This window comes from Amphiura filiformis, chromosome 18, assembly GCF_039555335.1.
Source record: "Amphiura filiformis chromosome 18, Afil_fr2py, whole genome shotgun sequence".
NCBI classification, from domain to species: Eukaryota; Metazoa; Echinodermata; class Ophiuroidea; order Amphilepidida; family Amphiuridae; genus Amphiura; species Amphiura filiformis.
In genome coordinates, this window is record NC_092645.1 from 26,905,672 (window position 1) to 26,930,738 (window position 25,067).

The window sequence follows — 25,067 nt, forward strand, 5'->3', positions numbered from 1 at the left end:
GACTATTGAAGAAATTTCGTGATTACAGAAAACAATACAACAAAGCTCTTCGTGAAGCTCAGAACTCCCACCTCGCGGAAATCTTCATCAGGATGCCATAGCAAAAAGCCTTCTTCAAATATGTCAAAAATCTCCGGACAGACAGATGCGGTGTTAGCCCATTAAAATCAGGTGGCAACATCGTTTCAGATCCGCTGAGGAAAGCAAATGTGTTTAATCGAACTATTTCAAATCAGTCTTTACTCAGGAAACAACGCAGCACCTAATTAAACAAAAATCCTAGCATATCAATCTATTGTGAGACCTAATTTAGAATATGCAGCATCCATCTGGGATCCGCACACACAGAAAAATATTACTAAACTTGAAAAAGTACAGAGCTGTACAGCGCTCTGCAGCCCGTTTTGTTTGTAGTACAGCAGCGTAACATCTATGCTTCAAGAACTAGAATGGCAATCTCTTCAAAACAGAAGAGAAGCTGCTAGACTCACCATTTTTTATAAAATCAGAAAGGGTGATCTATACATGTAACTGCTGCGGATAAACGGCTGACTCCAACTAAGAGCACTCGCTTACATTCTGCAAGATATAGGCCTACTACATCTCAACTCATAAGAACTGAAGTAGGTAAGAACTCTTATCGACTGGAATGCCCTGTCCCCCTCGGTCATCGAGGCACCTTCTACACCATCCTTTAAAGAAAGGCTTAAAGAACATTTAATCCAGCGTATCTAAACAGCCGGGCTAAACAGCTGACCCTATAAACCCCTGATTAGCTTGATCCTCCAGAGGAGGTGGTGCTGATTATCAATCCAGATTCAGATCCATGCCGCTCACCGCCTGCACACACACAAAGTGCAAAACGCCCTCGTGCGTTCAATGTTGTACAGTATCATGGCGGCTTACCCAGAATAATGGTCTGTTCTCGGTCGGGCAAAAAGGTGAGATTTTCACGTAATTTATCCTTTAAATAACCCTGTATATCTCGGCTTTTCTGGTTTTAACTACCTACATACACTTTTAAGGTGGTGATGTTAGGATGATAGTTGACATATGTTGCATTTTGGGGTGGAAATTTAGCCGTGTGGTGGACAAAGTATTTTCTTAAAAATGTTTCATTATTTTGGTTTTGCCACAACGTGCAACGCCAACAAGCAGCGGTCGTGATATGCAAATAGCGGCCCGTGGAAGAAAATGACATGTTGCGTGTTTATGTGAAGCTGTGAATTTATTTATTTCAATTCTTTTTTATGAAAAGGACACGCTTGATTGTTGGGTAATTCCCGGAGCTCGTAGCAACGAATTAGCCACATAAATATCGTGTCTTGTCTACTTTTTTTGTATGAGGAAAACTAAAGGCGGAAAGAAAAATGTTGTTTTTGGTAACGCCCAATTTCGTGGCAGCGTTTCCGACTTCCCGTTTTGAGATTGCTGGACCCCGTCGGCCCGGGTTGCGGGCCCTTGCGGGAACTCAATCGAGTTGACGGTCGCGGTTGAGGGTTGTAGTATGCATACTTACGTATGCACATGATATGACCAGGGGGGTTTGGGATGGGGAATTTCCCCGAGCCCGGGGGGCGTGGGGTGGGGAGACCAAATTCAAATATTCCCATCATGCTATATCTGGATTCTGGAGGTTACCCTTCTGGGACTGGCATGACTGGGGGGGGGGGACTAAATTCTAAATTTGGTTCATGTCACCTGAAGTTTGGTAGTGACATAGTCACCACGTAAACTTGCACTTGTATGGCTCAAAATTCGGACCGCTCGCCATGGCATTATTAAAGTTTACTGCTTTCTGTGTTTTGAAATTTGTTGACGTTTTACGATCCCCGATTCCCGGTCGATTATTTTAGCTGTGTCACGTCACATGCATGACGTACGCTGGTGGGTACCAACCAAACTTCAGAAAATAGCGATGTGATATGGGACCAGGGACTTATAGGATTACTCAGAGATATTTCTTGCCAAAATTTGACCATTTCTAGGCAAGTTGACCCCAGTGTTCTTAGTCGGTTAATTAACCTCAATCTTACCGGTTAATTAACCGCATCCTATTTAACCGGTGGTAAAATAGGTTACCGGTAATTATGAATTTTGAATTATTTGAGTTTGACGCTTTTTTAAGTTTTAATATCACTTTGTGTTCACTAGAAATATTAAAATATTATTCTTCTTCTTGCTCTCTAGTCCTAGAGTGTCATGCAGCACATCATAGACCATATTATACAGACTATATCATACTCATAGTCTATGAGCACATGTACAAATCCGTGGGGGGGGGGGGGGGAACTTTGAAAAAAATTGTACGGGGATGTGCCACACAAACTTTTGGATGCTGACTTTCTCTATACATGTACATCCAATCAGAATCAATGAAAGCTAACAGTTCCCCCGAAAAACACTGTTCCCCACTAAGTCAACAGATAAGCAATCCAATGTTATAGCAGGTGGTAAATCAGTTGAAAACTACCTATCCAAGCACATTTTTTGACCAAAATGTAGGTTTTAAAAAGTCAAAACGTCAAGTGTTCCTTACAATATTTTTTATGAAAGAGCTAGCACACTTATACTAGCCTCATTTTAATGAGCAATGGCCAATTCTAAAGAAGCGCTTACAAATTGACATGACCCAAAATGTGCAAATTTCGGCACATTTTCCCTGTCCTTACCCATATGGCCAATTCCACCGTTCACGGACGTTACAGATACATGCAACTTGCAACTTTTAAGTGAATAGCACACATGTTTGCTGTTAGGATAACACTTTATTTCTTAGTATGCTACTAGTACACACTCTAATGTTCATTATTATGAAGCAATTTTGTTTTGGCTTTCTTAGTTAATTAGCTACAGAAATTAGAAATGAGCGTTACGGACGTTACGCGAAAGTGCCTGCCTTTTTGACGGATGGTACATATCCTTAAATCTCCATTCAGTTCTGTGTTTAATTTTTTTCTGTTAACTACATTGAGCAAGCCCTGACTCCATTCTATGTAAACATGAAAAGCAAGTTTGAAATTAATACTCCTGTATCGTCCTACACTCTTGATTTCGTGTTACGGACGTTACATTTTATCTCAAATGTAACGTCCGTAACGTTTTTCATGATGAAAAAAACTGTCAAGGTGCTTCCTCAGATTTTTTTCTTTACTATCTTGAAGTTGAAGTAGGTGTGACATCAATCTATGGAGGCATGATTAGCAAGTTTGAAATAAATGCTCCTGTTTTGAGCAATAATGTTCCAAAATTTTGTTACGGACGTTACAAAGGCACTTTTGGCATGGAATTGGCCATATACCGAAATTGCTGAAGTACCTCAAAACCATAGTACATCCAGGTATACTTATGGCAGGCAGAATGCCCATGCCTCCCTCCCCTATCTACCACCTGTTCAGTCCTGTTGTACAAAGTACCCAAAAATCTACAGCAGAGTGAGCAGATTTTACCATTTTTGCCCAGGATCGCTTCAATCAATAAATAAAAAGTTGATAAAATTAACAATGTATGCGAGTCACAGACTTACAGTGTCATTGTGCATCTGTGTCAATGAGTGTTAAATTTTTTTAAACATGTTGAATTGACATAAGTTTATAAAAATATTTTTTTAATTTTAAAATGGAATGTTTTAAAGCTAAAGGTGGACAAGAACACTTCATTGCTCATGTTAAATACTTGCACAATGTTCTTCAGTATGATGGCATATTGAATTCAGAGCTCGGATTTATATATTTTCCAACCATAATTAACCAATCTTACCGGTTAATTAACCACCGTTTATAATTTAACCGGTTAATTAAGAACACTGTTCCTTTCCCAAGCCAACACTGGTGGGGCATCAGTGCTGTTGCTAATTTGGTGGATGACCCTTACTAATACCTATTACTAGGTGCCAGTATTTTACCAAATTAATTTTTTGTGTCAGAAAAAATACAATGTTTCAACTTACCCTGCGTTCCAACTAACCCCAATCTCTCCTACGGGGAAGAAAATTATTTTTTACATGACAGCTATGACACTACAAATTGCTGTGGTTAAAGAGCCTATCATAACACACTTTTTGAAAGATGAATTTCTTTGCTGGTCTTTTTCATTTGAACAGCAGACATCAACAACCAAACGGTGCCATTATTTTTGACTTTACCCATACGTTATTTAAAGTGAATTGACTGGGATGTTGGTCCAACATTTGACCTTTGACCTCTTTTATATTAGTGCGCCCGCATGATCCCAATTAGCTGTTGCTTGTTTTTTGTCTACTGGTCGCCAAAGAAGCTAGATGATGAAAAATAAAATTGGGATCTTGTTGGCGCATCTTTTTGTGATGCAGTAAAAAGCCCACATTGTGCTGCGCGTCATTGTTCGAGTGGGAATCCGGAAAAAGAGGTCAAATTGACCTCCAAAGTCCATTTTCAAAAATCAGAAAATATGAAGATCAAGAGATCCCAAGCTAATTTTTTCAGTTCTTGCAGAGAATTACCTCTTCTTTGATGAAATGCTATTCGCAGAGTCAGGTGACGTTGGCGCGCGATAATATAGGCGTGCAAAAATGTGCGAAAATAGGAAATTTTGACCTTTTACTTAACTCGGTGCGCCAACGAAATCCCAAAAAATTTTTGCTGAAAAATGAAACTTGCCATGGAGGTAGCTTTAATTTCAAACTTGTTCGGACTTGGGATCTTGATGGCGCAGCCCGTTATGATGCTTTGAAGTTTGCACGAGGCGCTTTTCATCAAATCATTGGATTGGCAGGCGGCATAGGACACATAACACGGACGTCGAGGCTGGCGAAGATACAGGGCTGACAGCCCCATTCACAATACACGGTTAGCGATTATAAATGGACAATTAACATACTTGCAGTGGGGTACTTTGCAGAACCCCAACGGTTTTAGAGTAAGATAATTTTGCTTTGACACCACATAACAAATTTAGAATTGTTTGTGAAGATTTCATGATTATGTGTTAATCCAATGGCGACGTCAAAAATAGCGATATCGCATCCACCATCATCTGGGATTGGCTGATTTTGTGCGCCATCAAGATCCCAATTTTTTTTTCTTGGTTTTTGTAATGTAACCATTTGGTACTTTAAAAAAATGCAAAATGCAGGTTGGGATGATGATGGCGCACGATGTTATGCACAGGTTCCAAAGTTTACCATTTGCAAGTAAGGCTCAGAGAGGCTGAAATTTCAAGAATTTTTTTAAGCTGAACGAGGGCGCTGTGCACGCTCATATTTTACATTCATTCATTCATTCATTCATTTTATTTCCATAAAAACTGACATTCACAAAAACAATCAAATTGAAAATTTACAGAAAACAACACATTATGGAGGAAGAGGCTGGAAGGCCAATAAGGCCAGATATATCGCCTCCCCCTAGAAATTATAAAGTTACAAATAACATTTATACAAAAAATCAATCAAACATCACATAAAAAGGAATCACTAACCAAAAGACAAGACAAGGACGGAGCTTAAAGATAATATATTAAGTATATTTTGAGATTAACATTTCTTTTAATTGATAACGGAAATGTTTAATAGATCTGGAGTTTTTCACAAAAATACCTAGTGAATTCAAAGGATGGGGCCTTTAGTGCAATTATGATCAGAAAAAACTTTTTGTTTTTAGTCAAATTCAAGTCGTTTACATGTCTTGTCTTGTAGTTATGTACATCAGAGCGTTTGGAAAAATAATTATTAAATATAAGAGGGAGTTCATTAATAGAATACTTGTACATGAATGTACCCAAATCTAGTGTGTACATATCTTCGATAGTTAAGATGTTATAGTTTGCAAACAACGGTCCTGTATGTTCTCTGTAGTGACTGTTTGCTATCGTTCTTATAGCCCACTTTTGGAGTTTCATTAATTTACTTAAGGTAGCTGTGTACTCGAGACATTGTTTCTTTCGCAAAATTGAGTTTTTTTGATATGTTTGTACTTTGTTATGTTTTTTATAAATACAAGGAATGAAAATCCAGATTTGTAAACTCCAACTGCAATATTTTAAGGATTTTATTTCACTATTCCACTCGTGTTTGAAATTGAAAAGGAAAGAAAATCTTTGTTGTACCAGCAGGGTACACGCGCGCAACAACTCATCGCGTTATGTATCGCGCGCAATTTGTTAACGCTACAAATCGCTACACATACGCCGACGCTTATCTCCATGCGCGGGCGCATCTTATGGAAACACCACGGAAGCACAAAAACCTAGTGGTCAAATGGCTCCGTTTTAGCTGATAAAATGTGGGTTTTTCAAGTTATTTCCCCGATTTAAATATCAAGTTATGAATGGATTTCGCTCAAACTTCTCAAGGGGCCGTGGATTTACCCGATGTTTATGTAATGTAAGGTAGAAAAATAAAAACGGCCGCATTCTCCTGTGAGATTCAATGAAAGTGCAAAATGTGACCACTTTAAACTTCAACGGCCATTATTTCAATGTTCATTTTCTCGGTAAAATGACGTTTTAGGTACACGATAACTCAATAAATACAGCATCTATAGGTGAGCAATTATGATCATCGTAAAAAGCATGATCGACTCAAGAAACGGTTTTCTCATTTTTTTATATTTTGGTCTATTTCCGATTTTAGGCATCATTTTGTGCAAATAGGCGTTTGTGAATTTTAAAAAGTTCAATTTGATGCCTTATATGGTCAATATCTCAAAAAATAAGGCCAATATCAAAAAAATAAAAAAACCGTTTTTGGAAAGGAGCCTCAAGATTGAGCTAAAAACAAAATAAAATATTTTGGAAAGAGTGTTTTTTGTTATGATGTACCTAACAAATATTGCCAAAAACTCACTTTTTGTGATTTTCTTCATAATTGTTGTTTTTACCCCAAATCTGTATTTATATTAAGATTTATTGATGTCTTGCCGTCATAAAAATGTATACTTTTATATGTCTTGCGCGAATAATTACAAAGTTATTGCACTTTTACTACATGCATGTCTGAGAGTACACAGCCACCTTAAGTAAGTTTTACAGTGAGTTGTTGGTGCTAATATGTACCAAAATTATTTTTTAGTTGTATCACAACCCCCCTTATTCATGTACATAGGGAGACTGGCTCTTAAGTGAAATTAAAAGAAATGTTGAGACCCTGTTAGTGCTGGAGCCATGCATTGGTTGAATTGACATGGAATGACCTAATTATATACGTGAGGACCTTTAAGGGCTGGGGTATGAGCGACCTTGAAGTACAGGTATCTGGAGAAGGGAAGCAACGAGTTACCCCAAATCACAGCAACAGGTAGTGACTGGGCCGCCGAGTGCTAATATATATATTTATTTTGGAAGGTTCGTGTTTGTTTTAAATTTTGGGGCGTTTTTCCAAAATTTCATATTTTAACAATATTTCAAAAAGCGACATGCCAAAGACAAATCTTTTGCACATACTTTGTTATTGCTAATACAACTCTTTTCTGCATACCTACGTTACAATTCGTTGTGGTGATTTAGTAATATTATAAATTTTGTGACTGCATTTGTGCGTTTTCGATGCGATTTTAGGCTTACCGTGATTTAACGTTGATATCTGGTCTTGCTCCTTTTATAATTTTACTTTGACCGTCGGCTTTTGTAAATAACAGAATGTAGATTGGCTCTGAATAAGTATCGTAGTCCTCTTGGTGGGTTTTTTCATGATATAATTAGTTTGTATTTGCATGTACATATGTAACGACCTCTGAATTCGGGGTTGAATGCTATTTCCGGAATACCTGTGGACTCAAACAAGTGCACGAGTGGCGACTATGGTTTTATACTTCCCGCATTCATGATTGCGTCAACGCCTAATAATATACTTCTTTGTATAGGTTGAGTGTAGCTGGTATACAAAAAATTGGTTACATGTCAATGACCATTAACTTCAGGGATAGATCCTTTGCACGCCTTTCTATCATGCAGTATCTTTACCCACAGACATGTGCCCGTGTCATGTGCCAATATTGCGCAACGTTAAAGGTTAATATATATTTTTTGACATGGAGAAGACTGTGTGCTTCTATGGCCGAGTGGTCAAAGGCATTGTGGTTTCTTAGTTGCTGTTCTCAGTGTCGCTTGTTCAAATCCGAAGCGTCTGTTTCTTTTTCTTATGCGCTGATTTATTTTTCCAGCGTAGGTCCTAAAAAAACTAATTTATAATTTCTTTTTGTATTATTTATTTATTTATTTACTTACTTACTTACTTACTTACTTACTTACTTACTTACTTACTTACTTACTTACTTACTTACTTACTTACTTACTTACTTACTTACTTACTTACTTACTTATTTATTTATATTTATATTATATTTATTTAATGATGTTTTGGGGCTCGAGAGAACGGACACATTAATTTATTTATTTATTTATTTATTTATTTGTTTGTTTGTTTGTTTGTTTGTTTGTTTCATTTATTTATTTAATGACGTTTTGGGGCTCGAGAGAACGGACACATTTATTTATTTATTTATTTATTTATTTATTTATTTATTTATTTATTTTTCGATTGATTATTTGATGATTGAGTGAGCAGATTTATCGATTGCTACTTTAGTTGTGGGACTTCTATTAGAGTTTGAATGACATCGTACATTAGTATTGATTTTTCCGTTAAACATTAGATCAAGAATTAATATCACAGGTTTTATTGCAGATAGGAAGTTGGCTTAAGTGATACTATCTGTTGAATCAGAACCGGAAGGTCCCGGGTTCGATTCCCACCTATGCCTATTTTTTTTAAAGACTTGGAAAGTTACTGCAGTAAGTTTATTTGGCGCGCGATCTCAGTTATTCATTTTCTGATGGCTGTGCCTCTTACAGGCACCCTCCCTCTGGAATCCAAACCACGGTTCGCGCATAACACCTCCCTTAAGGCAAACCTCTCTAAATTGATTTCACAAGATTCACAATTAAGGGGGTACTACACTTTGCATTTTTTTGCATTTTGTGAAGAAATGAGAAAAAGAAATTGGACAAAGTGGTATGCAAAATGAAGGGGCAAATCTTCTCGTTCAATTAGTGGCATCAGTATCAATGACGCGTACATACTTCTAAAGGTATAAGCCAAAAAGTGGTACATCACTGATGTTTTAAATTCACTTCATTTTGGAAAGCTTACTATCAACGGATTTCATTAAAATTTTGGATATATGTGTTGCTAACACATTAGGAAAATAATGTTGATATGTAAAATGGGAATAAGTGGTCCCTGATTTCTTTTATGACTTCATGAACTTCGTGCTCCACAACTATCAAAAAACGAACCGGTTAAAATGCTTCTATTTTCAATGTTGAGCTATATTTTGTATTTTGAACTTGCGACACTATTTCACTGAAACTTAATTAAGCCATAGGTAACAGGTTACCACAACCACACTACAGCAATGTTGAAAAAGATTGTATTTTTGTCATCTATACCACCATATTAGGTAGTTTTCCGTAAGCTTCATTTTTGTGATTTTGGTAACTATATTTATTTGCCCAATCCATCTCAACTAGGCAATCTAAATTGTACTCACCATTTACATCCCAAGGTATTTTAGTATATCCACCTCACAAATTTCCATTATATATCCAGTAACAGACAAAATATCAAAATTGATGCCTCATTATGACATGTATGATATCACAGACTATCACATGTATTCAAAATGGATGCCTGAATTTGACCTGAACCAATTGACTATAACCTGACCTTTGATGACCTTATAGCCTTTTTTAATCTCTTTTCCTAACAACACATTATACAAGATACATACATGGTGTAGTATTAAATTGTATATGTGGAAGAGATTAGGCGTATTTAATTTATTCAGTGTTATAATCAGTGAGTACATTTCTATAGATAGTATAACAAAGGATTTAATGTATTCTATTCATGTATTCTACTTGGACATGTTCAATAGAATAAATTATGGTTTGTTATGAAACACACATCTCAGTTACTAGGTTACAGTAAACAAAAAATATATAGGGCTAAAATGGCTTACTAAAATGGTTTAAAAACAGTTTGTATGTAGATATATTTTATAAGTTCATGACATGAGGTGATGAACATATATGTACAAGTATAAATTTGCAAGAAATTGAGGTGTTATTCCCCTTAAGCCTATAGATTTCATGATGTTAATTGTGAAACAATTAAAAGAGAGGAACACATTCTCTCGCTTAATATTTAATAATTTGCCATGTTTATTCCTACAGATTTCTTGATTTAGTGTGAATATAGCTGTGCAACTCTATCCCGGGAACTCGACAACGCAAACCCTTCAAGATGGATGACCTAGCCGATTTGGATTTCTCCTTCTCATGCAATAAGTGCACCTACACAACCAAGAGTATCATGGAGATTAAGGTTGGTAATACAGGTTATTACAGTGGCCTAGCATCCATGGGTGGAGGCACCAACCATTATGGGGGGTGGCACCAGGTCAGATGGGGGGGCACAAGCCATTTTTGGCAATTTTCCAATTGTGATTTTATAAATTTTGCAATCGATTGGGCTATGCCACAGGGTTTATTAAAATTTAAAAATAATTGTCAATGATTTGTTACTCCTCCCCCCAATGAGATTTTGGTCTTTCCTTTCCTTACCATCAGGGTTGTAGCTAGGCCAATTTCTATGCCAGGTGGCAAATTATTGCGAAGCCGAGCACGCGTAGCGCGTGGAGTGTGGCCAAATGGTTAGAGTAAACTTTGTTGCCTTTAGTCCATGAGGTCTTGGGTTCAATCCGCAGCAGTGGAGATTTGCAGGGATATTGACTTGGGGAAAAAAAATTCTACAATTAATTGGCAACATCTGTAAATTAAATTCAGACTTCTGCTCTTCAGACATTTAAATGTATTGATCTTAAAATTTAAAAAAGCAAAATGCATTGGACCATTCCTAAAATATTTTCTTATTTTGAGTGTTACTTTTGAAAGAAAAAAATTGCCCCCATAATTTTTGGGATTTCAGGGGCTACTTTCCTGACATGTCATATGCTTTCAGTAACTATTAATGTGGGTGAATTAGTAATTAAAATGGGTGCATGACTAATGCGTACAATACATATGTACTACAGTAGTACACAATGTAGTCATGCACCCATATTAATTACTAATTCACCCACATTTAATAAGACTACTCCCCTTTCCAGGGAAATACAGCACTAATTTTTAGGGATAAAAAAAAATCAAGTTCTGCCAGTCTTGAACTGTACTATGAACCACCGTACATACTTGCGCTCCTAGAATCCAAATCACCCATATACAGCAATTTAACCCATGAGCACTACCTGCCGATTGGCTAGCTATAAAATGAATATTGTGTCCAATTTTGAACCAATCAAGGAGGGCATTAATAAGGTCCTCTCTCTGCAAATACAAGTTTGAGTATAAATAGTTTAAATTTACGCCTAGTCATTATTGGCAATTGAAATGAGTAATTCTAGTTATTTTTAAAAGCAATCAGAAATGCTGTTAGATGAACAGTAGTGTCCAGGGGGTTAACTCAAAACTTGATAAGAATGATTTGGTGGTGGGCAACAAATAGGAGGTATAAAACTTGCAGTTAACCTTTAAAAGTTACATGTACATGCACATTGGACTCAATCAAGTTGAAATCCATTACACCCCCTATGGAACACATGACCATATTCTCCCACACAGGGGGTGTAGTTTTCAAATGGAGTCCCTCAATCTGGTAACTCCATGTGAAAATTCACTGTCACACTCCCTGTCTTCCATAGGGGGTGTATGCAATGTTTGAAATATGCCTCAAAAAGTTACAGGCCAGCCGGACCTGCAACTATAGATGCCAGTAAGAAAAGTTACCGGCCAGGCCAAAAAGTTATAGACCAATGGCCGGCTGACCGGCCCTATTTCAAACGCTGGGTGTATGGATTTTAACTGGAATAGCCCATTTAAAAATAATCTTTAAAAAAACCTCATCCAACATTCGTTTTTGAAACTGCAAATGAGACAACAATTTTTGGAGCGATTGCGAATAGGGTGCAACTCGACTAGTCTTATTACAAGACTACCCTACCCCAACCATAACCCCTAACTCTAAATTCTGTAAACCAGGACTGGACTCAAGTCTAGTAAGTTACACCCTACATTGTATTCGGTAATCGTACCCAATTTGTTGGTTTAGTCTTACTGGTATTCAATAAAATGCTTCATTTCAGGTGCATGCCATGGAGCACAAGAAGGAGGGCAATCAGACTGGGGACAACACTGCAACTTCTACAAACGACACCAGTGCAGCAGAAGCAGTCGATCAAACTAACACGGACGATACAGTAATGGTGGATATTCCTGTGGGACCACTGGGAACAAATACAGGAATGGTTGATATTCCCGAGGTGCCACTGGACGCAAACACAGAAATGGTGGATATTCCTGTAGGACCGTTGGAAACAAATGAAGTGGCAATTGATGTTGATGATGAGGGACAGAAGAAGATAGAAATGGGGACTGAAGAAACAGGCAATGCATCCGCTGGGGAACCTGTGACACAGGTAGACTGTTCCACACAGAGTGATCACATCAAAGATAATTATGAGGAAAGTACTGTGGAAACTACTCATGCTTCAGTTGGGAGCAATGAACAAATTGATAAGACTGATGATAGCATGATCGAAGTGTCCATTTCAAATGACGGAAATGTAGCAAGTGATATAGCCACATTATCATCAGCATCTAAGTTTGTTGATGCTTTGATGGTAGACATGGGGACGCAGATGTCGCCAATGCCAGTGGATGCGCCGAAGACATCGTTGCGAGGAAGACCAAGAGGTCGGGGTGCTGCGAAAAGGAAGGCACACATCCCTGTGCGGGAACAGGTTGAAGAGCCCGAAGAGATAGAGGAAGAGACCACCGAAGATGAGGGAATGGATGTAGCAGATGAAGATTACGAGCCACCAGTCAGTAATCGCACGTTGGATACAGTCAGCGAGGCTTCTGGTGGTAAAAGAGGCCGTCGACCTTTGACACGCTCAAAACTGAAAGGTTTAAAAACTAAAAAGAAAGCAGCAAAACCCGTAGCAGTGGTAAAGAACCGTTACAAATGTGCCAATTGTGATTTTGATTGTTCCACCAAAGGTGACTTGAGTAGTCACATGAAAGAGGCGTTCACGAGGTGGAGATTAAGATAGAAGAAGTGGCGGCGATGATGGACAGAGTGATAATGAGAATAGCCTAGTCGAAGGTATGCCGGCACCCGAAGCATAAACCCTCGGTGATTCTGCACCAGGCGACAGATACACCTGTAATGTGTGCAAAGAATTCAAGTGCAAATTTAAAAAGGATCTAGCGAGGCACAAACACGAAGCACATAATATAATCGCCCCGCAGTATAAGTACGTATCGCGAGTTGCAAACGATCGGTACAGGTGCATGCAGTGTAGCTACACCTGCAAGTTTCAACGACAAATGCGCGGTCACAGAAGAAGAGCGCACCCAAGACCAAAGCCAGTTGTACCATCCAGGATTGGTGGGTCGAAAACGTCATTGAAACCCAAAGTGAGAGTACCGTTAGACAGATACAAGTGTTCTGAATGTGATTTCACAGCCAAGTTTAAAGGACTTCTTAAATCTCACCAAATAAAAGAACATAAAAAAGAAAAACCTGCTAAAAAATCAAAAATGAAAGATCTCGAGTGCGAACATTGCGGGAAGATTATCCGCGGGACACATCATCATTTGATACGACATCTTAAAACACACACGGGGGAGAAACCCTGGGAGTGCGATATCTGCGGTGCAGTTTTTAGCGAAAAGGGGCGTCTGAGCGATGCACAAACCAATTCTGGCAACGCACGCCCTGGCTATGCGAGGAGTGCGACAAATCATTCAAGCGTGCAATAAACCTGCGCATGCATCGTAAGATCCACGTGGAGGTCAAACCGTACCAGTGCGAACTCTGCGCATACCGTTGCACACGACATGATACACTTAATCTCCACATGAAGCGGAAACATCTCAAACTCCGTAGGGTGCTGTGCACTTTCTGCGGAAAGAAATTCTTTAGCGAGAAAGAATGCCAGGCGCATGCATCTCGCAAGCACCTTCCAAGACCAATGCCATTCCAGTGCACATTGTGTCCAGCGGCATTTCCATTTGCGTACAATCTGCGTGCGCACATGAAGAAACATCCGGAACATAAGCCCTTTAAATGTGAGTACTGTGGATTTGAGTCCAGATCCAAGGCAAGCTTAAAGGATCATGTGAGGCAACATACAGGTAATTTTGTACATTTTTTGGCATTTTTTTTTAAATCATGTCTTTTTTAATCTCCATAAGCGGCTGTGTTGTAAAGAGAAGAAACATATTAGTTGTATTAGTTGTTTCAGAAGAAATCACACAAATTGGTGTTAGGGAGGACTTTTAATTTTAACCCAACTGGCAGTACGCATATTCAGGATAATGTGAATATTGTTTATCGCGTTAAATTGTCATTATCGCGATCACGATAATGGTATGACACTTGACAGTCAGGGATATTTTGATAAACTGTGTCTTCAAAAATATGAAATTTGCCACAGAAGTTAAGTGAATGGTCTGCAAAATTTGCATGTCTTAAACATTGCAGATCAGCAGCCGTGGCAGCTTTTAAACCGCAGATTATGTGCATATGTGTATGCAATGAGGCTTTTAAACTTGGATACCAATATACCTATTTTGGGCAAAACTTGATATAAAGAACGGCTCATGAAAAAACTTTTGTTCACATTTTGTAAGGGAAAAATGGTTTAATAAAGGGTTTTAAAGCTGCCCACATTATTGTCATTATTGTTTGTCGCGATAAATGTTTCTGGCGATATGTTTCTGGCCAAGATGAACATGCCTAACTGGCAGTCGGTCCGGCTTCTATTGTTTGTAACATTAGAACTCGGTTAAACTGTTGGTTCTGCCGTGGGTCACCGTCAGCGGGCAGGCAGGTTTATATCTCTTATGTTCTATCTGGTGGTATTCTATAATGTACAGCTGTTACTTTACCCCAACATGGTCCAACAATAATCAGGGGGAGGGGGACGCATAATAACTAAAATTGTATCGATGCTATATTAAATTTAATGAAAGAACATGTTCCCTCATTTATATTTAATTTCGCGTTAGCTGTGTTGAGTGTGAAAAGCATGAATATTAATTATTGTTGCGCAACATTTTCACTTTTACAGCATTCATTTCAGCAATGTTTGTACATATATGTACACATTTCCACTAGTTTTTAGTACGGGGGTGGGGAGGGCACTCACTAAAAATGGGTGACGGGGATGTGCTGCCACATTGACCCCAATTTTTCAACTCCCTCTCACCCACCCCCTTTTGTCTGTTTTACTGAACTCCAATGACCCCCTTTTTCGTTTTCCTGTCATCAAAAGGCCCCCTTTTTTCAAAATCTTTTTGGGGAAATGACCCTGTTTTTAATAGTAATTTTTCAAAAAATTTCAAATATTTGAAACATTTTGAAAATTTTGGGTCAACTTTTATATTTTGATCCAAAATTTTTCCCAGGCTCACTGAATGACCCCCTTTTTTGATAAGATTTTCCCCACAATCCCCAGTCTCACGGGAAGACACCCTTTTTTGGGCCTTCTCACTGAATGACCCATTTTTTGGTGTCTAGCCTCTCACTGAAAACCCCTAGTTTCGAACTGCTGTCCGCACATCCCATTTTTGTTAAAAGTCACTCATATGTGTATATTAACTTTGCCATTTATGTTGTTGATGATACTTTCTTATTATATGTACAGGTACATCTGTGTTGCCTTTCATGATCCTTTGAATAGCCTTGCATAAGTTGCACATTTTGATAAATTAATGTCTTATTATCTTTGTTGGTAGAAGTGGTTTTTTTTAATTCATGATAATATGCTTCCATAATAGAGAAAGTGAAACACAAACTAGTTACAGTTTGAAACAAAATTAATTTGCTGCTCATTTTGTTTGACATATAAAAAGAGCATCTGATTCTTTTCTCAGAAAACTCTATCTGGTAAGCAAAATGCTGTCCTTCACACAGATCAATTGTTTAAGACTTATATTACTACTAGTGAAAAACTTAAAAGCAAATTCACATCTTAAATCAAATCTGTTAAATTTCGGCAAGTGATATGAAGCGAAATGCATTTTTCTTGATGACCTAAAGGTATCAATATCTAAACCAAGCAGGGTTCCCAGCCACTCAAAGAAAATTAAGATAACGCAGGGAATTTGAGAAAAACAGTCAAAATCAGGGAAAATACAGACATATTGAGTGGCACAAGAGCGCAATTATTTTTTTCATTTTGGCATACAACTAAAATGACTATAAAATGAGTTCATATTTCTTTTGGAAATAATTCTCCCTTCTCCGTCTCTAAGTAGATCGTTTGAAACAGTCCACACCCTGATACAACATGGGTAAAGAGGATTAATTATTTCTCATGGAATTTTTGAAATTACCAGGTAAAACTTGGCCAGTGAATTTCTTTTTCTGAAGTGCTGGGAACTCTGCAAGAAGTGTTAAGGACAGAACAAATCTTTTGTTGTAAAGTTGTAAACCTATAAGCAGATGTTTGATTGTTTTCAACTCTCAAATGTTTTCATGTCTCCTTCCTCATTCATTTTATGCCTTAGATGGACCAAACTCGGATTCGATCACAAGCCTCACAAATGTGGTTATTGTGAGTTTGAGTCATGATCCAAGGCATACATGAAGGATCACGAAAGGCAACATACAGGTATTGTACATATAATCATCCACTCCCACCTAGAAAATACCACCTTTCAGCCAGAAAGGGAGGGAGAGGGAAGGGAAACAAACTCTGTCCTAGATTACAGGCCTTATAAATTTGTGACATGATCAAGGGGAATGAGTCACAATGTCGACCCTGGTCGAAAATGATAGGACTTTTCTTTGCGAAGTTACGTCAATTTATCAATCGCTAAAAACAGTATAAAACAAAAGAATTTTCACACTTTCTTTGCCAATATATCAAAATCAATATTAGTGACATCCGATTCATTTCCCTTGATCGTGTCACATTTGGTTGTGAGTTTGAGGCACAGTCCAAGGCATACATGAAGGATCACGAAAGGTAACATACATGTACAGGTGTTGTACATAATCATCCACTCCTACCATGAAAAGACCATCTTTCCACCAGAAAGGGAGGGGGGTGAAGGAAAAGGAACCAAACTCTGTCTTAGATCAACAAGCCTTACAAATTTGGTTATTGTGAGTTTGAGTCATGATCCAAGGCATACATGAAGGATCACAAAAGGTTCAGGTGTTGTGCATATTGATAATCATGCACTCCCACCTGAAAGACACCACCCTTCCATCAGAGAGGGATGGAAGAGGTGGGGAAACAAAACTTGGTCCCAGAGATTACAAGCCTTACATCTTATGTACATTGTATATGTATGTATTTTGTGGTTATATAATTGTGACTTTGATCAAAGGCATGGGAGCACGTGTGGCCGAGTGGGTAAGGCGCCCGACTCATAATACATAGGTTGTGAGTTCGAGCCCCGCTTGTGCCAACGTGTTGTGTCCTTGGGCAAGGCACTTTATCCTCATTGCCTACTGGGGGATGGGGTTGGGTTGGATTGGATGTTTGTATAGTTGTTTGTTTCAATGTTGCAATATTGGCGCTGATTAAGCAGCTGCCTGCAAATTGCATTGTGTCTGTTTAGTTGTGTTTAATGTACAATTCTAGCAATTTGACATGCGGGTCACCATTAGAGTTTGAAATAAAACCTTCCTTTATGCATGGATCACAAAAGGCACTGTAGGCCTACAGGTATTTTTATATCATCCACTCCCACGTACATATCATGAGGCGATCCTCCACCAGAGAGGGAGGGGACAGAGGAGGGAAAAGGATTGCGAAAGGCAATACTGTATTACTGTAGTTTTAACACTCTTTCACTTTTAAATACCAAATGGGTACAAATCAAAAAGTTGATGAAGCCCTGTAAATGTAATTTGTTTTTTAACACAGCTGAACCCCCAAACCCTCCATATGAAGTGAGGCAAAATAACATTGGTGTTTTTAAAACCCCTGCCATCCCGGACAAATTTGCCTAGTTTTACCCATTTTAACTAGAATTGCACAATGTCTCAACTGGAATAGCCTTGCATCAGAAGATGTTCATAAGTAGGTCTCTTTTTTCAAATCGAGGCATACAATGTACAATGTTTACTGACTGCTTTTCCCCATTTTATTTCACAGGGAAAAAGAGAAGAAGTGTGATATTTGTGACTATGCAACTACCACCAGTAGCAATCTGTATAAGCACCGGAAACGCCAACATGGTATCATCGGTATGCCAGCTAAACCAATGATAAAAGGACGAGGTAGACCACCTCGCGCAAACGCTCTCCTAGCCGCACAAGTGGCTGCCGTCGCGGCTGCAAGTCGAGGCGGTGCAACATCGACAGCCTCATCAGTGGCTGTTCCACCCATAGCCCACCAACATCTCCCTGTACATGCAATGCAACCAGTCACGCTAACAATCGCAGCCGAAGATTTGGTCACACAGCGCCACCAACAGGACGAAGAAGAGAGGGCTGCAGAATCGATCGAAGATGGTGGTGCTACCACCGAGGTTCAATTTCCTCCGCAGGTTGCAGTTCAAGTTCAGCATATTTACAACAAGAGACCGACTACATTAATGTACACTCAACGAGAAAAGATCATCGGTTCAGTAATCACAGATGCTCTCGCGGAAGCTCGCAATGTAGTTCAAAGCGACATTTATGCAAGTCACATGATTCCCACGACACACCCAACATCGAGCAATTCGACATCAGGGCTTCCTGCTTCCAGCGCGTACAGCCGGTCACGGTGACGCATAGCGGAGTACTTTTACAATGGCGCATGCAGCAGCGCTTACGCATGGAACCGTTGTGAATATTCCGGAAGGAATGTTAGCCGGTATTCCTGTCACGGCACAGGGTATACATGTTCCGGTTACGGTAGCTATGCAAAATGTGCAAACTCCTGGTCCGGCAACTATGTTTTCATCTATGATGAATATGCATTATTGAAACCATTGACAAAAGTGTAGATGTTTTACTCATCAGAAGAACACAATTTCACCTTTTCGGGAATTCTCAAAATCCTCTGCAAAGTATGCCCTTGTGTTTTTTTTAATGATCAGATCTCGTCACTGTGCATGTGAACTGCGCAGTAACGATGTGCGCATTGATGACATACATGTGTACATGTAGTCTCGGAATACTTTTGTAAAGGTTTTTGCAAATTTCCAATATTGCAGACTCTCATAGAAGTTGACTGCTCAGTGCCAGAAGTAGGTAAATGCAATGGCTTCTTTGTGAACATTTGGCAATTTTCACACCGTATATTGTACTCATCTACACATGGCAGCAACACATGGCAGCTATTGCATTTACCCACTTCTGGCACTGCGCAGTCAAAGTACTCAAGTTATAATTATGAAATAATTCTAAGGAAAATAGCTGCTCAATTCTTGGAAAATTTAGTAGGTAAGTATACAGTGCATGAGAAAATGATGAGCCTTCTGAATAACCAATTACCTAGATCAAGCAAAACAAGTTGTTTACACAACATCAATTTTGATTTTTTCCCTCTAGCATACTTATTTGACAACAAAACTTCTGGTAACTGAAATAAAGAGTATACTGCACTTGAAGCAATGATATAAAAAAAAGAGAGTTACTTGTTTGTTTCTTCATCCATCAAAATTGATGTTTTAACAAACAGCTCGTTTTGCCTTATTGTGTCATACTACATTACATTTTCATGTACGGTAGTATTTAGAAAGTGCTTTAAGAGTTTATGGTAGACATATTCCAGAACTTCATCATGCATGGGATCTACATTATGGAAAATTATGGAAAAGGGAATTTTCCACAACACCATTGGCAAAAATTGACTTGACTTGAAAAAACGCATTGCTTATCCTTAAATTTGAGACATTGCTGACTGATGAGAATCCAATGTCATCTCAGAAAATGGGCTATTCCAGTTGGAATCCATACACCCCCTATGGAAGACATGACCTTAATCTTCCACACAGGGAGTGTGAATTTCAAATGGAGTTACCTGAATGGATGACTCCATTTGAAATCTACGACCCCTCTGTGGGAGATAAAGATCATGTCTTCCATAGGGGGAGTATGGTTTTCAACTGGAAGAGTTGAAAGTTGCCATTTTCAGGTTATCCCAATGTTTCAATTAGAAACAATGGACTGTATATTCATAGTGATATATAATAATGCAATTGTCTATTTTCAATTTAGAAAATAAAGGTATTGTTTTTAGCTGATGTCGTGCATCTATCATCTCATGTAACACTAGCTGTCACAGGCGACATCATTATTTTAAGTAAAACAACAAAGCGAAGCAGAGAGTTGTTTTACGCCAAAAATAATGATGCACGACATCAGCTAAAAACATACCTTTATTCTCATTGTTACACTTCAATTCAAAAACATAAGTATACCAAATTTTAATCAAATTAAATCCTACATTTTAGGCCAAAAAAAAAAAGGTTCGTCTCAAAGCTTTCGCGCGCGTTTGTAAATCCCACGATTTGACAAAAAACAAATGCGGAATTTTTTTTTTTTTTTTTTATTTTTTCCCGACTTTTTTCTCAAAATACCATGAAAAAAAGTCGGAATAAAAAAAAAAAAAAACAAACGATTTCGCATTTGTTTTAAATTTCTTGTGAGCTTTGAGACAAACCTTTTTTTTTTTTTTGCCTTACAAGGAATTACCTAGCGCTCATAATTGATCAGTCCCGTTGTTGCTATGCACCTCCAATTGCTTCAAATAGCGTGTACGATGATCGCGTCGACACACACACGCTAAAGTGTATGATATCGTGTTATATCACACCGGTAGAACCAATAAGATTACAGGAGCTTTCAGTGTTCAAGAATTCTTAATATAAGAGATGTTTGTCAAAATGGTGTGATGTCATTCTTAGCCACCTTGTGGGTATAAATCAATATAATTATACTTTCAAGTATTAAACAAAATCATGCTATAACCTTGAGAAGATTACATAGATTCGCACCCATCGATGTCGAATATTCGATGTAACATATCTACGTTATTTAATCTATTCCTCTATTCTATTTCCAGTAATGTTTTTAGTTCTAACGAATCAGTAATATATTTCTACCAGATATTCTCCGTAACATATTATTATTGATTTTATGTCATCAAACATTCGTTAGAAATTAATGACTAAAGAATAGAATGGGATTATGGGAATAGATTAAATACCGGTATTTTTGTAGATATGTTACATCAAATATTATATGTTGTATACTCGGAGTCTGTAGTGGCCTTAAGGGATGGGGTATGAACGTTTAGACAGTATTTATTTTGGGACATTAGGGCACATCAGACATATCGAATTGCATTCTGAATACGAAGAATGTCATTCTGATATCAAATAATTTTGATTTTTTGAAATTCGCAATTTGGTACACATTTTATGGCAAATCATTAAAAATTGATATTTTTGATATTTAACAGTACTTGAAGTAAACTTTATAAATCTGATGATTTATACTTAAAGTGTATGTAGGTGGGATGAAAAGCCGACGATCAATTGAAAATTTTGACCTTCGTATTGAAGATATGGATTTTTTTTTTTTTTTTTTTAAAAAAAATTTGGTCTTTTTGGGAAAAAAATCCATATCTTCAATATGAAAGGTCAAAATTTTCAATTGACCGTCGGCTTTTCCTCCCTGCTACATTCACTTTAAGAATATATCATTAGATTTATATAATTTACTTCGAAGACTGTAATATATGAAAAATTTGAAAAATATCAAATTTTTATAATTTGTCATAAAATTTGTATTATACCGTATTGTGATTTTCAAAAAATGAAAATTATTTGATATCAGAAAGACATGCTTCGTATTCAGAATGCAATTCGATAGGTCTGAGGTTCTCTCATGTCCCACAAAAAATACTGTCGAAACGCAATAAACGCTCATTTTAGATCCCTTAAAGGGGAATGCAATTCTATCGATTTACCAACAAGATGACAAAAGGCTGACGATCACTATAGGTCAATTTTGTCAACAGAGTGTTGTATAGAACTTTGGAACTTTCCTTATCTGTTATGTAGCACATCAAAACGGTTGACTTTGTGGCATAATGTTTTGCAAGCAGTTAAATTAGACAATTTGGGATGACTTTTCACTTACTATGAAATATGATAGCCTTGATTAATTTGAGCAAATGAGGTGTCATTTTGCAAAATGCTTTCAAAGCAGAAATCCTGAACTCAAAATGGACTTCACCTGCAAAGTCTCCCCTTTTGATGTGCTGCATCACATTAATGCATTTGATAACATTTTGATCTTTTGAAATTATATATCAAGAAAGTCGTTTCAAATTGTAATTATGATCATATTATAAATTGATTATAATAGAGACTGGTCAAATGAGCATTGTCCATTCACGTGACATGTGTGCCTGCTGCCCGTGCACTAAATGAAGGGCTGGCCCCCTGCAAAAAGTAATAAATAAATTAATGTATTGAAATTGTTTATTTACACACTTATAAGCGATACATGTGTACAAGTGTTAAATGTGATAATAATAAATAAATGCATATCACAAATTAAGAAATTGTAAACATGTAGCGTTCCTCCTGCACATAGGTCCAGTTTTTTTGCTCCCAAGTCCAAGAGCATTATAGCCATATTAGGTACATGTATGTTCTACATGAAATCAATTTACAGTATTATTGCTCCTTGAGCACCCATTTCCCTGTATTTTAGCAGTGTTTCTGTCAACTTTAATTTTAGGTTTTTTTTGCTCCAGGAGCACAATCACTCCCTGTTGAATCAATTTCTAATAGTGATCCTGGAGTATTGCAGACAGCCCTCGAATTAACCCACGGCACCCATGGCATTTTGCCGTGGGTGTCCAACCTCAGTGCCGTAATGCCCTCTAAATTATGTCCTTTACCCAAGGCAGTCACTTGCCGTGCCCTCTAATGAAGTTGCTGTCGGTGCCCCAGCTCTGCCCCTTCATTATAAAATCATCTATGTTTGTGTGTGTTTTCTTCACTTTTGATAAATTGCCTTGGTGCCCTTCTCAAATTTTCAACAGTTGCCATGATGCCCTCTTGAAATATTACAAACTGCTGTGCTGCCTTGCCTTTTCATTGAAAATTCTAGGCAATTATCAACTTGCCCTAAAAAAAGTCGCTGTGCCCCTTCAGATCCTGAATTCGAGGGCTGATTGCAGAATGAGATCTAAAGATCTAAAGGTTTGAGTAGAAATAGGTCTATAGTCCATTTTGGTTTCTTCGAGACAGTGACATCAGTACTTTGTCACAGTTACTTCATGCGTGTATGCACCACTTTTGATCATGTGTAAACATCCCAGTTCCTTGAGTCAATGCTTGTGATCGAGTCATGTGCCCACTGGAGCCAGCACTGACATCACTGCATAGAGGAAGCCAAATGGACTGTAGTCTATGAAACCAATTGTATTATTTCAAGATCCTGGAGTACTATCGGAACCACATGAACTCAAATTCTTGGGCCTTTGATTTTAATTTTGTTTCTAGTTACTGGGGTGTATCAACACTTAACAGAATAGTGTTATCAAGTCAATATAATGTAGGACTACAAAGGCATTAGCATAGCCAGTGGGGGGCATAGTGCCCTCCCCCTGACAAAAAATGAAAGAAAAAGTGCCTCTGTGACAAAATGAAAGAAAATCAGGAGGGCTAAGGGTTATCAAGGTTTTTTTTTGTATGTTATTGTGTGTAAACATATTGTTGTTTAACGAGGTTCCGCAGTTTTATGTCCTTGCATTCTTTTATCTTCATACCCAGAATAGCTTTATACTCAAAAATCACTCCCATTAAATAAATTTCTGAAGGCCCTGTGGTTGAGTTTTGAGTAACCTGTATTTTTGAGGTGTTATATCAATTGAGCTCTCTTTAATTTGTTCAAATGTAAGGTTCTTGAATTGTCCTGTATGAGTGCTTGCTCTGATCAGGGTTTGCCCATATTGAATATTATCAAATGAATGAAAAAGAGTTCAGATGCAAAAACAGATCGACAACATTTTCAAACTTTTTTAATTAAGGCCCACAACATCTGCCCTATATTGACAACCTGTATATATTTTTGAAACAATGATTAAAATTACCAAATATTTTCTTATATTTTTTTTAAGGCCCACAACATCTGCCCTATATTGACAACCTGTATATATTTTTGAAACAATGATTAAAATTACCACATATTTTCTTATATTTTTTTTAAATATTTGACCAGTTTTTTGCCTGTATTTCAGATTTAGAAAATGGATATCGGTATACGCGTCTGAACTCTTCATTTGCTTTGTGCACCAAGAGTACAAGGTTACCATGGTTACTGTCGTACTCAATCATTTTGACTTAGAGAAGATATCCTACACTTCCCACAATGCATTTCTCCTTTCGCAACTTTTTGTACTGATTTGTTGTCTAGTGCAACATGGCTCGATAGTGACAAAATGTACCTCAAATGAACAGAGCACATCCAGATCTTGCAAAATATGTTTATGTCTTGACTATCCACTTATGTTTAGCCAGTCTATTCTCAATACAAATTACTGGGGATGTCATTTGATGAATAGACTTGCTTCAAGTCCTTTAGCGTCCATAGTTAATGAATGTAAAATTCATGGAAGCTTTGCCACATCTTCTAAAAATTTCTGTTTCAAAAGTTATTCTTTCCAAATAATTATTTACCATCATAACTTTGTACAAATTTATTTGACATTTGAATTGTTGAGGCCAGATAGTGGACTTATCTTACTTGACTCCAGGCATACTGTGCACTGCAGGGGTAGTATTAAGCAAAATGCCCACCACGCCCACCTCACAAGGCACACTTCCTCCCTAGCTCATGTTGCCAGCTGACCTGACTAAAAATTTTAGAGAGTCCAGTATATGATAGGCCTACTTCTACCACTGATTATACATGGGTCCTATGAAGAGCATGAATAGAGAAAAAGTAAGAAGGAAGCCTTGATCAAGGCTATTTGATGAAATGAGGTGATGTATCA

General features: G+C 37.7%; 1 protein-coding gene across 1 annotated transcript; it reads left to right on the plus strand.

Annotated features, from left to right (window-relative positions):
• Nucleotides 1–874: 874 nt before the first annotated feature.
• On the plus strand, nucleotides 875–20,577 carry LOC140139058 (uncharacterized). The gene is given in 6 exon segments (XM_072160840.1): nucleotides 875–941; nucleotides 10,213–10,363; nucleotides 12,180–13,133; nucleotides 13,228–13,813; nucleotides 13,816–14,235; nucleotides 18,215–20,577. Coding segments are annotated over 5 exon segments (2,661 nt in total). The 5' UTR covers nucleotides 875–941; nucleotides 10,213–10,282; the 3' UTR covers nucleotides 18,835–20,577.
• The last annotated feature ends 4,490 nt before the right edge of the window (nucleotides 20,578–25,067 follow it).